Source organism: Dermacentor variabilis, chromosome 3 (assembly GCF_050947875.1).
Source record: "Dermacentor variabilis isolate Ectoservices chromosome 3, ASM5094787v1, whole genome shotgun sequence".
NCBI lineage: Eukaryota > Metazoa > Arthropoda > Arachnida > Ixodida > Ixodidae > Dermacentor > Dermacentor variabilis.
Window position 1 is genome coordinate 35,779,226 of NC_134570.1, and position 12,473 is coordinate 35,791,698.

Genomic DNA, 12,473 nt, shown 5'->3' on the forward strand with positions numbered 1-12,473 from the left:
GGCAATGAAGGCAGGAGGATAATACATGATCGATCGTACGTGCCCACCGAAAAAACAAAGTCGGAGACTGTATGCATTGGATTAAAGAACTTCAAAATTTCCCAGGGATATACACATTGCTCTTTGGTGCAGATTTTGTACCTGGCATCCCGACTGAGAATATGCAACTTCCTCATCTCGGGGCGAAGGTATGAAAAACAACTGAAAACACAAACCGACTGCTGCTGAATGATCTCTCTGTAATCACGCGCATTGAGACCCATGCGCCAAGTAGACACGCACTGTGACTTCACATAAGCGACCGGGGGCCTCAAAGCCATCTGGTTAGTCTTAAGTGACGCAATGAGCAGCGACCACCTCCCCATAAAGAATATAAATACCTACCGGCTGCACAAAACCGCCAAACTTACGAGTGAAAACAGTCAAGGACGATTTATTCAGGCACACGTTGAAGAACACGTGTGGAAGTGAAATCGAAAGCAAGGACAACTCATTCGACTTGCTTGAAAATATGGAACAGGCTACCAAAACAGCTACAGTTACTGAATAGATATCAAGAGGTAATGCGAGACCAGACACGCATCTTCTAAACCTCTGGGCTACACGCCTGCAAGCCCAACAACGCTACAGACCAAACAGGCAGTCCATTGAAGCAAATATACAACTTAAAGCAAGTGCAGAGGTTTGGCACCATGCGCTGGAGCTGAAATGCGCAGCGTGGAGAGACCATAGCACAAACCTTAACGAAAAAGCTGCTCTCCCAGAGATATGGCATAAATTCCTTGGCATTAAAACAGTCGAAAATTAGGAAATGTAGCTGTGAACATCGCGTTACGTCTTCAGAAGTCGGACGAAGAAGTGGCACGTCTGGCTAATTATTTTCACAGCCACTGGACAACGCACGTGGCGAAATAACTGGCATTGTTGAATTTTCCCATAGCGGAACGGCACCGGGGCATGGACCTTCCTTCTACCATGGACGAACTAAAGGATTCTCTACAGAACGACAAAACTGACAGTGCTCCCGGCCTAGACGGCATAAGGTATAACATAACCTATCGGACGATTGAAAAGCGAGCCTCCTGACCACATAATACATATTTTCAAATTTGACGACTTCCCCGAGAAGGAGTCGTCTGTAAATTCAATTTTCAGCCCAATAAAGCCATCGACAGGCGTCGTCAGCCTCTGACCAATACCACTAACATCATACGCGTGAAAGTAATGGAGAAGATGGTTGCAAGTCGCCTCAGGTTGGTTCCTCAAAACGAGCGAAATTCTCAACCCACATCAAACCAACTTTCGAGCTCATCTCATCACATGGGACAATCTCCTCCTCATTAGGGAAGACGTCATGGCCGCCGTGCATACGTTGATCGACCTAAGAATTCTGGTCGCAATCGATGAAGCAAAGAAGGCCTTTGACTCGATCACACATGCCACTCAGGAAATCCACGATACGGAGAGGCATACGAGGAGCAATACTACGCTACGTGAAAGCTTTACCTTCGAATCTTAGAACAACAGAAAGCTGAGTTAGTTAGTAAGGATTCATAATGCAAAGAAGAGGTAAGGCGTGAAGACATGGACACAAGAAGAACACCGGCGTTCGTGTTACCCACTTCTCTTTTCTTGTGTCCGTGTCTGCCCGCCTTACCCCTTCATTGCATTATTTTTCCTCTCGAAATGGACTTTTGAGATCAAATTCGGCCAGACAATTGATCTGTCCACACAAAACTACGAGGACGTCCCTCAAGGACTCAAGGAGTCTCTCATAGCAATGGCCCAACTTCAACACCTTCTGCGAGCAATCTATGCCATTGAGCGAACCAACTATGCTGATGTCGCGATTTGAACAGTGGGAACAGTTGGCCGTTAAGAAGCATTACGGTGACCATTGGATGTAATTTCTGAATATTTCCGGAAGGCAGGGCTGCCACCATCTCCGAAAAAGACCCCATACGCTGCTTTAAAAACCGCAATATTACTAGAACAGCTAACGGGACATGAGTTGCGGGCTTGCCATGCCTGGTTATTTCCCGTAACGGCACCTTAACGGAACCTTAACGGAACCACTTGCGTTTCTTCCACAAGCTGTGTTGTGGGATAATACGCGCGCTCGCCAGCGTGTATGTGTTTGACCGGTCTGCGATTTGAGGAGGTTTCATTTCTTACCACTAGTCAGCTCGGCAAACGCGTTGTATTATATGTCTGCTAACTATTTGTCCAGAGTCGTTCCGTCCCGCAGGCGCACCGCGCAACCGTTCTTCCAGTCTACACGTCGCGGAGGAGCACAGCAAACGTGGAGCCGTGCAGCAAGCTGGGGCAAACCAGGCCGCTGTAATGTAGCGCCAGCAGAACAACCCTTTGACGGCCATTTTGCTGTTGTCGCGGAATTTGCACAACTGTCGTTCGTCGTACGCAGGATTACGCAAGGAAACCCCCAGATATGCTATTTCTAACAAACGGGACACTGTATACAAGGTGTCTCACGTAACTGGATACAATCATTAAAAATGTGCAAATGACACGTAGGTAGACAGAACCTACGTAATGTTGTTAGCTGTCGCTTGGAGATACTTAGACAATTAGTCCTCATTATTAAATTTCTCAAGTATTATACTTAGGTGAAAAGTGTCAATGAGAAAATTGTTGAGCAACATGAAAAACAGCCTTCTGTTGCTCACAAGTGCTACATAAAAGCTTTTTTCAAGAGTGAAAGGATCCCGTAAGCGCAGGCCAAATTGCCGCGCGACTGGCCGCTAGAGGCATTTTGCGTGTATTAGCGGGCTTCTTTCACGCTCGGAAAAACATTTATGTAGCACCTATCGAGCAACATATGGGGAGTTTCTCGTGTTGCTCTACAATTTTTCCCTTGACGCTTTTCATCTAACTATAATATTTGAGAAGTTATCTATTAATTAAGATTATTATCTAATTAGACGGAATGAAAGAAATTAGCTATCTCCAAGCGACGGAAAACAACATTACCTTGGTTCTATTCAGCTACGTGGCATTTGCAATATCTTTAATGTTTGGCTGAGGTTACGTGGCATAACCTATATATACGTATATATCGCCGGTTGTTGCGACGACTGCCTTTAATTTGATCCTTTCCAATACATATCTGTGAGAGCTTTGTTAATCGCAAACGCCAAATATACCACATCATGTTCGATACGTTGATATGCTTGTTTACACAGGGCTTCGCTTCTGTGCTGTGTATCAGAATTTACACCGTTCGGCTGCAAAATAAGAGTTAAGTCATGATGGACCTTGCTTTAATCGGGGTATGTCTTCATTCTAACAATTCATGTTTTCTACAGCATTTTTTTTTTGGCGATGTATAAGCCGTTGCGACTAAAGTTCCGTGCAGTGCCACTGTTAGGGAACTCGGCCAAAGCGCTTGAGGCCACACACAGCGCACGGTTCGCTGGCGGCGCAATCTTGCCTCCCGATGCATGTAATAGTGAAGTGGGGTTTTAAAGCTGACTAGGAATACGCCCACTTATCTCATATAGCAAACATGATGAGAGTTCATGCCTGACGCTGCGGTTTTCAAGCACTGTTTGAATGTGAACGAGCACTTAAACTGGAACTCGTAGACTACATTGAAGCGCCACGTACTGTGCGCTGCATACTGATTGGAGTCACTGTTAGAGGATAAGCGTAGCAATGACGTTTCTTCAACTTCGAGGCGATGCTTCTACAACATCGGCGGGACTACGTGTTTGGGAAATGCCTTCTGTAACGCGAGCTGGGGCGTCAGAATTACCACACATAAAAAATTATACCCCGGTCGCACGGCACTCTTTCGATCGCAATCTAGCCCAACTGGGATAATTTCTCGTTCGCGATTGACTCGTTTCTGAGGCTCGCGCCCAAGTAAGCACAACTATAACATAATAACCCTATATATACGGAGGTTGGCTTCCCGTCGAGACTGTAGACGGGCGTTAGGGTGATCTCTACAACAGTAGGCAGTTGCCGTTCAGGTCAATTCAGTACTTTAACATGCTCTGCATTTCAGTGAGATCACTTTTGAATTACTTGAGGGATTGGTTTTGTTGAAGCACCGCAGATATCTTGCGCCCTCACGTAATTCTTAGGTAGAGCGACGAAATAATAAAAATACTGCACGGCTCAATCCTTCCCTTCCATGCAAAATGTAATTTTATGCAGAGACAATACTCACTAGGCTGAGCTGTCCCTGTAGAACGATGGTCTGAACATTCCGAAGGGGACGACTGGGGAACAAAATTATTCATAAAGGTTATCCAAAGCTCTTGTCACATCAGCTTCTCGATCGTTTCAATTAATTACTGTCCAGCAGCCCCATTTCGAGACAAATATATCCTGAGGAAGACTCCAGGAGATCTTCAGCAGGACATCCAGGTACGCCAAGCATACCCATGGGCTACAAATATGAGTATTGTACCAAAATATTCGCGCATAAAGCGCAGTTCCATTTCAATGCACACATGCGACAGTGGTGCCTTGGTTTTGGGAACTCGTTACTACAGCGGCGGTGGACCTGAATGTCCGGCAATCGCGGATCCTTAATAATAATAATAATAATAATAATAATAATAATAATAATAATAATAATAATAATAATAATAATAATAATAATAATAATAATAATAATAATAATAAAGAACTAGCCATGAGTTACTGCTTACAAATCGCAGGAGTAATACAGCTACAACTGTTGCAATTTATATGCCTGAACATCGCACAACCCAACGATTGCTCAGCCTATAAAAATTCCACGCCCAGTGTTGCCAGAACACTGCGCTTTCAATATCCTTAGTTTAGTTGGTGCATGAGTCACGTCCCCATGTTAGAAGTAGCACTTTTGTTATATCCCATGACGGCACAATATACATAGGTACTTCCCATAGATGTGGAAAAGCTTTTACTGATTATTCTTTTTCTTATTGGGCCATTCCACGCCAAATCAACCAGCATTTTTTTTGAACAGCACTGATAAAGCTGAAAAAATTTCCCGCATGTTTGCGCAAATTCAAAACCTGTACTCCACGTTTACTTTTGTTGCCAAAAATTTTCTAGAATTTCGGCGAAAATTTGTTTTTCCTGCAGCTGAGCTAGAAGGCATCCATCTCTTTTTTCTAAGGCATGTTGAATAATCCAGTCGTTAAGATGGCGTGTATGGCAAGACAAAATAGCCAATTTCTGAAATATTTGAATGCATCGAGTGCTTTTGGCAGCGGCGAAAGCGAGTAAAATTGCCGTTTGCCTTTTCTTTCGCGGAACGCAGGAAAATCTACAAGACACAGATTAAAAACATAATGGTAGCCCGGTTGACATTGTATAGCCTAAAATATTTGAAGCTTTGAAGGTTCAGCAGATCGCCTAAAGAACAAGTATATTTCCATTTTTTTTTAATTTGCCAAAAGATTCCCGTTCAGGTAAAAAAAAAAATGTTGCTTTGTTGATCGGCCTGAAAATAAATGGTATGTATCATTACATAGCTCTACATGTATGCTACGCATGTGCGAACTTACAAAAAAGCATTTTTAAATGCAAAATATTTTTCGCAATTTTTACGTCAGCCTCGCTTTTTATCGGACGTGCCCTCAAGCTTGCCGGCCTGGGATGAAGACGACGGAGAACGCTGGTATTGTGTGCGTTTTATGCACTAATGCAATGCACCTTGTGCTTGGTATGTGCCAGGTGACATACAGCCGTTGCATATGGAATACCAGGACACGTTAGCTTCGTCAAGGAGTCCTGCATATTAAAGGATATGTCGCTCTGCAATCGGTGAATTTCTTTTCTGCTTTAAGCGGAACATCTGGCCTGCTGCTCCCAAGAACCCAAAGACTGTCATAAGACGACGCACGTAGAAAACACTTTCACAATTGCAACTGAAAGAACACGCGAGGATGACCAAACTTTTCCGGTGTATCGTGTTAACGCCGTTCGACAGCCCTTAACATGCTCGAGTATGAAATTCACAGGTCCCCTGTTCAGGAAGTTGTACTCAAACCTGGTTGACGTCCACTTTTTGCACTCACGGAAAGAAGTAAACATGAGCCGAGGCTGCGGCGCTTGACGTCGCTTGTCTTGGTATTGAAAAATAAAGTGCCAGGTCAGAGTTTGTTGAACCGTTTCTCGGGCACATTCGATCAACAATCTCTCGTTGCTGGACGGCAAGGCTTCATATATCTATGCTGTCTGCGCGATCCACGTGCTAAGATTTCAAAAAAAATATTTTTCGCGTTTAAAAAATACCATTCCTTAACTTCACATGCATAGTAGACACGTAGGTTCTAAAGAAGTATCACATATATCACATACATTTTAGGCCGACCACCAAAGAAGCCTTTTCTAGCTCTCAAACGAACCTTTCTGCAAAAAAAAAGGTCTTTTTAGGTAATCTGCCGAACCTTCAAAGCTTTAAAAATTTTCCGGCTACACTATGTGAACCGGGCTACCATTCTATATTTAATTTGTGCCTTCTTAATATTCCTGCTTTAAAAAAAAAAAGAACCCCGCAATTTTGATCGTTCTTGCCGGTGCCAAAGGCATTCGAGGCGTTCAAATATCTGAAAAATTGGCTATTTTTGCAGTCACGCTACTTCAACTTCTTGCCATACACACTATCTGAATGACTGGATCACACAACATGTCATTGGGGAAAAAAATATTGATTGGTCCCTTCTAGCTCAGCTGGGCAAGAATGCCAAAATGCTACAAAACTTCTGGCAATAAAAATAAACGTGGCGAATGAGTTTCGAACTTCAAGAAACGTGTGGAAATGTTTTCATTTATATCTGTGACAGTCGGATGAAGGTTGATTGGTTAAGCATGAAATGACCCTATTCTCGCTTACAAGACTGTTTCTTAACTCGGCTTATAGAATTTTCTTTCTGTTTGCAATTTTGATATCTGCGAATACTTACATATGCGCTTGTCTATATTTATTACTTAATGGCTTATTTCTTTTCAATGCTATCTTTTCATTCGTTGTAGAGTTGCATTGTCTAGATCGCTCTTTTGACTGTATATTTGTGCGTTCCTTTTAAGTTTTATTGCTCTCAATGCAGACTGTATCATTTATTGTTTTAGTAAATAGCGAGCAGTCCCGTTATAGCCGTCCACTATGGGACCCCTGTCTCTACGTTAGTGTACTACCTCGTAACTTTTCAATGTGCTAATAAACATTCAAGAATTCCTGCTAATTGTACGACCCTCAAATGTCCATGCTACAACATTGGTCATGATATACCTATGGTTATGATGTCTGTCGCCACGAGCACCATGGTCACTCAAAGACAGGCTGTGCGGGAAAAGAAAAGACAAAACGATTTGCGTTTCCCATTCAAAGCCTGTGGTGTGAGCGACATGGGGTCGAGTTGGACGATTAATTGTAATGCGAGCCTCGGATCGCATTGTCACTGCAATCCATGGCCACTTCGAGACTTGAGCAACGATCAACCTGCCGATTCGGGGTAATTTCACCCAGAAACTCGCAAGTGAAATGGCGGAGGGCGCAAGCGCCAGCGCTCTTAACAGACGTCATTACATATTGTGACCACTGGTGCCTCATCGTTGTTCGAGCATGAGCGAGCCTGTGAAGACGTGGTCTATGTTTCCGGTGCACGTACACATCAAGTTCGTTCCGTAGTCGTAACTGCCGACGTCATCGCTGAACATCATGGGGTGCCTGGACACAAGAAAAGCGAATTCAGAGTAAGCAGCTGAGATTCAGGCGGAACGTCCGAAAATTTGTCATCACAGTCTTTGTTACAACCATCAGCAGGCCCATAATACAGCTGTCCGAAGGGCAAAAGCCAAATGCCACAATCCTTTAGCAAACTTGTGTTTTATATGGCTTTAACTCATTAGGCCTTTTTGAATTCGTGCGAGGTTGGACCCCCGTTAACATACGAGGAGTTTCCTGTCGAACTCGTCACGCGTCCTAATCGAGTTCATTCACCTCGCCTGGACCGTACGTAACAAATCTGCGAGGAAGTTCGAGTGACACAGAATTTATGCCCATGCCAGTGCTCGTATATGTATGTATATATATATATATATATATATATATATATATATATATATATATATATATATATATATATATATATGAGTCGCCCGGTTGAAACTTTACCAGCATGTAATGCAATAGCGAGCCTAATAGTTGAAGAAATTTTTGCACAATTGATGCGCACACATTTTAACTTGACAGAACAGGGCTGGACAAAGTACTTTGCAATTGTATCATGATGCGATACAAGATACTCGGGCAACAAGTATTTGAGATACAGATACAAGATACTACCGCAATTACTGTATTCGACACGATACCTTCCGCTTGTATCTTAAGATACTTCGATACACTCGCAAATTTCTCACTATATATATATATATATATATATATATATATATATATATATATATATATATATATATATATATATATATATATATATATGTATATATATATATCACATAGCAGCAAACACGTATGCACAAAAATGTTTCCTCAGAGATTTCTCAAATCCGACCAACCGTGTTTCATTTGAATAAAATGTCTGCTAATATCTTACATTTTTTGTCTTTCTTGCTCAAAGTGTAATGTTTTCATTACGAAACAATTTATTGGGGTTGCTTTAGTTGCTTACCATGCAAGCTCTTTATAGTCTGCGCTGTCAGCGGTTTTGCTTGTCACTTTTGTAATGGATAGTAGTCACGACTCTGCTTATCGACCAGATCAGCGGGTCACCATGCGTCTGATTACAAGAGCGTTAGTAAGAAGCCTCTGCACGATGGCGCAAATACAGCTGTGGAGCTTTACTTTGTGTAAACATATTACGGTTTACGCAATACCGGATCACCTGACAGGTGTACAGCAGCAACAAGGCTGGCAGCGGACATTTTTAGTGACGCATCGTGTATACAGAAAGCACATAAAGCTGCAATCGACGGAAAACACGGGGAAGGCTGGAGATGGTGATTCAAGAAAAGGAGAACACGGTAAAATCGGGAGCCAACGTTTCGACAAGTGGGCTTGTATTTTTCAAGCTGCAATGACGTTTCATATTCTACTTATTTGCTGACGTAAAGCGTTCGTTAGCGACATACTCATTAACATGCAATTATTTTACGATTTTTATTCTAAGAGAAAGATTGCGCAGTACAAAAGCGTTTCATGTAAAGTAATCCAAAAAATTGCTTTTGGTGCTTGTTAGCAACAACCACGTACACAAAATAGCCACTTTATGCGCAAGTTTCCCGGAAGCATGGCCATTTACGCCTTAGTTAACAACAATCAAACTTATATCTACGAGATCCTTCAAATTGCTGATGTGTGAAAGCCAGACACAAAGCAACCCCATTCTTGCATTCTTCAGACTTCGTAATAAAGCACCACGCGAGAGAAACTTCATTAACGACAATATAGCGGCATAATAATTTGTGCGAAAGACGCCGCACTTATTGGCTACCGCTGCACAGCATGGTGGCTACGAGCAAGTTTCATGACACCGACGCAATTAAAAAAAAGTAACAGTTTTGCCCGAAAGCCGAAGCATAGATTGCGATAGCAGATTAGTGAACAACTTTACAAAGTTAGGGTATCTTTATCAGCCGTATGAACTTGTAAACAAAGGAATACTAACTGAATTAACAAGCACGGTTCCAGGCGCACGCAAGCGAACCTGAACTTATATCGATGACCACGGAAACTCGCTGTCAGAACGCCGGAGTGAGGAAGCGCGGCAGCAGTAGTGAGCGAATTGACCTTCGTGCTGCGTCTCACATAAAAGCGAACTAAGCCACGATAACAGCGCACGGGCGGACTCTGTCCCCGTCGCAAATGGCTCTCAAGATACTACGGACCGAAGTAGAATACTAGATAGTAGATAGTAAATAGTAGAATAGTAGATACTACGGCCCGGCGTTCACTTTGATAGAACACACCCCCCTCCGTACACTCCCCCTGCAGCCTTGCGTGCGACGGAGGACGGCGCGCTTCCACCCCGCTTTCCTCGCTTGCGTGCGCGAGGTTGAGCCGCGATTTCCCGCTCACCCTAGTACGATTTCACTCGCACATACAGGATACGTAGCAGCGAGGATTTTACCGCGCTTGGACTTTATACGGAACCTCACGGCGACGGCGGTGGCGATGGCAGAAATGTGCCTGCAGTGTCCATACAATTGCTATCGCAATAAAACAAAACAAAAATCAAGAAAACAGAAGCTCGGCTGCGCGCAGGCGTTCGCGCGCTTGTTTTTGTCGAGACGGCACGAGCGCCACCACGCTACTCTGCTCCACCAATAGGAACGCGCAGGGCTCATTGCCTGCCTTCGCTGGAGGGCTCTGGCGGAAAGATAAAAGAATGCCTTTAGTTGTATTCAGGTGGCTTCGTGGCAGCAGTATCAGTTTGGGAAGTGGAGTTCGGCCAACGTTTATATTTTTGCACAGTGATGTTGCGTTAGCAGTATCTTGTATCTTAGGATACACGCTACGTTCGTTTATGTATCGGAAGTACAGATACTGATGCGCTTCTTTCCAGACGTATCATGACACAGATACAAGATACCCAAATGGTATCGAAGATAGTATCTAAGATACATATATCTTCGCACTGTCCAGCACTGTTCCAGAATATTGGGCATGTGGTGTCTTCGCGGAGCAGCAGAGAAAGCAGGCAGCGCAGACCATGACCAGACAATGCGCATGTAACGGCGCCTGTCTTTCCCATGGGGTTTCATACGATATTTACTAGAGAGAACTCTGGCGCTATACTGTCTATGAGAGCTGCTATGGGAGTGGTTGACCGAACATAGGAATAATGGGAAGTACATGGATTTGCCGAAACTTCGTCCTACTGGCTTCAAATGGCTTTGTAAACTCGTGATGTTCAACAATGTAGTGCGTGATAAATAATCAAATCAACATTATTGAAATTGTCCGACTGCAGGATTCGAACACAGGGCCTATAACACAGAGGCCTGATATTGAAAGAATTAAGCCACGGGCGGATGCATCGACAAGCGATGTGAAATGCCCTTATGAATTTATTGCGGGCATGGCAGTGCCTTGAGACGCTTGGTGCGTCTCGATTTGGCCACCTCGACAAGCTCAATCGTTGCAATTAGTAACGATTGTGCGTGTTCGCAGCGTCTTTTGCATTTTGAAGAGTACAGATTGCTCTGAAATTTACGACAATGAAGACACATAAAGTGTAATAAACAAGGTCACAAGAATGTCTGAATCCACAAGCACGAAGGTCAGACAATTCCATGTACTTCCCATCATTCCCATGTTGGGTCAACGACTGCAGCGCCAGAGTTCCCTCTAGTATATTGTAGGAAACTCTATGGTGTTCTCTTTGTTAGTGCCCGTGACAGACCAAGACCCCACATTTCGTCGAGTTTTAGAAATGAGCCTCGCGTAAAGCTTGCCGAAACGCCACACACTGGATTTGCGACATTTAGGACGAGAGCCCCAGGCTACACTGATGATACGCCGATGCACAGCATCCCTACCGCTTCAAATTGACCTGTTAATAGAATTTGTGGGCCCACGACTAAAACGTGCCGGAAATGTTTTCTTTCTGTTCGGGCTTTAGTGTTGTCTGGCGAAATCATTTCAAGTTAGACGCGAGCGGCTTTTTTTTCCCTTTTCTTTCAGGTGGTAATGGCACGCAGGTGGTGGCCGTTCGTATTGCGAATATTTATGGTAAACCGCACAAGTGGTTTTAGGCATCCGCCGTGTTTTTCAGCTACATGAGCAATTTAGAAAGAAGGTTTGGAGACAGCGATGCAAAAAAAAAGTGGGGAGGAGGAAATAATTGTGCTTTTTTTTCATGAAACCGTCTGTATTATACAATTTACTGGATACTCACGCTCTGGAATCGAAAGCGAGGTATCAAGGTGATGTCATGTGTCTAGTTGAAATGAATATAGGGTAATGCTGGGCCAGCGTTTCTTCGCTGTTGCGTCGATCAGAAAAGTCACGAGCTGTGGTCTCGTTACCTTAACCCCGTATTCAGAAATGCAATTTAAGTTGAAGCCCATGCTTGACTTGATTTAAGAGACGCCTGTCATGAACACGCCGAAGGAAACGCAGTGAGCGTTTTGGGCACGCTAACGCCAGGCGTCATCTAAATCAAGTCAAGCATGGGTTTCGATTTAAGTTGCATTTTTGAATGCGGGGGTAGGTCTATAAAGCGAAGCTTTATCGGTACGTTCGGATTTGGTGTGGCTGTTGCTGATGGCTGTTACTGATGTCTGTTGGTGAGTCGGTCAGTATCTTGGCGCATGTAAACAAAGACCATATGAGCGCTGAATGAAATTAAGTACCACTGACTGGGCTTTGCATGGTTTACCAGTTATCATGCACAGTGGTTTAATAAAACGGTGGATAATTTTACGCCAGCGGAAGCAAATACATACTGCTCGCAGTAGAGTTGGCCATCTGCCAGCGGTATTTTTGT

At 43.7% G+C, this 12,473-nt stretch overlaps 1 protein-coding gene across 1 annotated transcript in view; it reads right to left on the reverse strand.

Annotated features, from left to right (window-relative positions):
• The window catches only part of LOC142573931 (uncharacterized), a 184,585-nt gene that overhangs the window by 15,733 nt on the left and 156,379 nt on the right, over positions 1-12,473 (reverse strand). Inside the window, exons 15-16 of the mRNA XM_075683132.1 lie at positions 7,635-7,693; positions 4,196-4,247 (exon numbers count right to left, since the gene is read on the reverse strand). Coding sequence (XP_075539247.1) covers positions 4,196-4,247; positions 7,635-7,693 — 111 coding nt within the window. The remainder of the gene's footprint in view (positions 1-4,195; positions 4,248-7,634; positions 7,694-12,473) is intronic.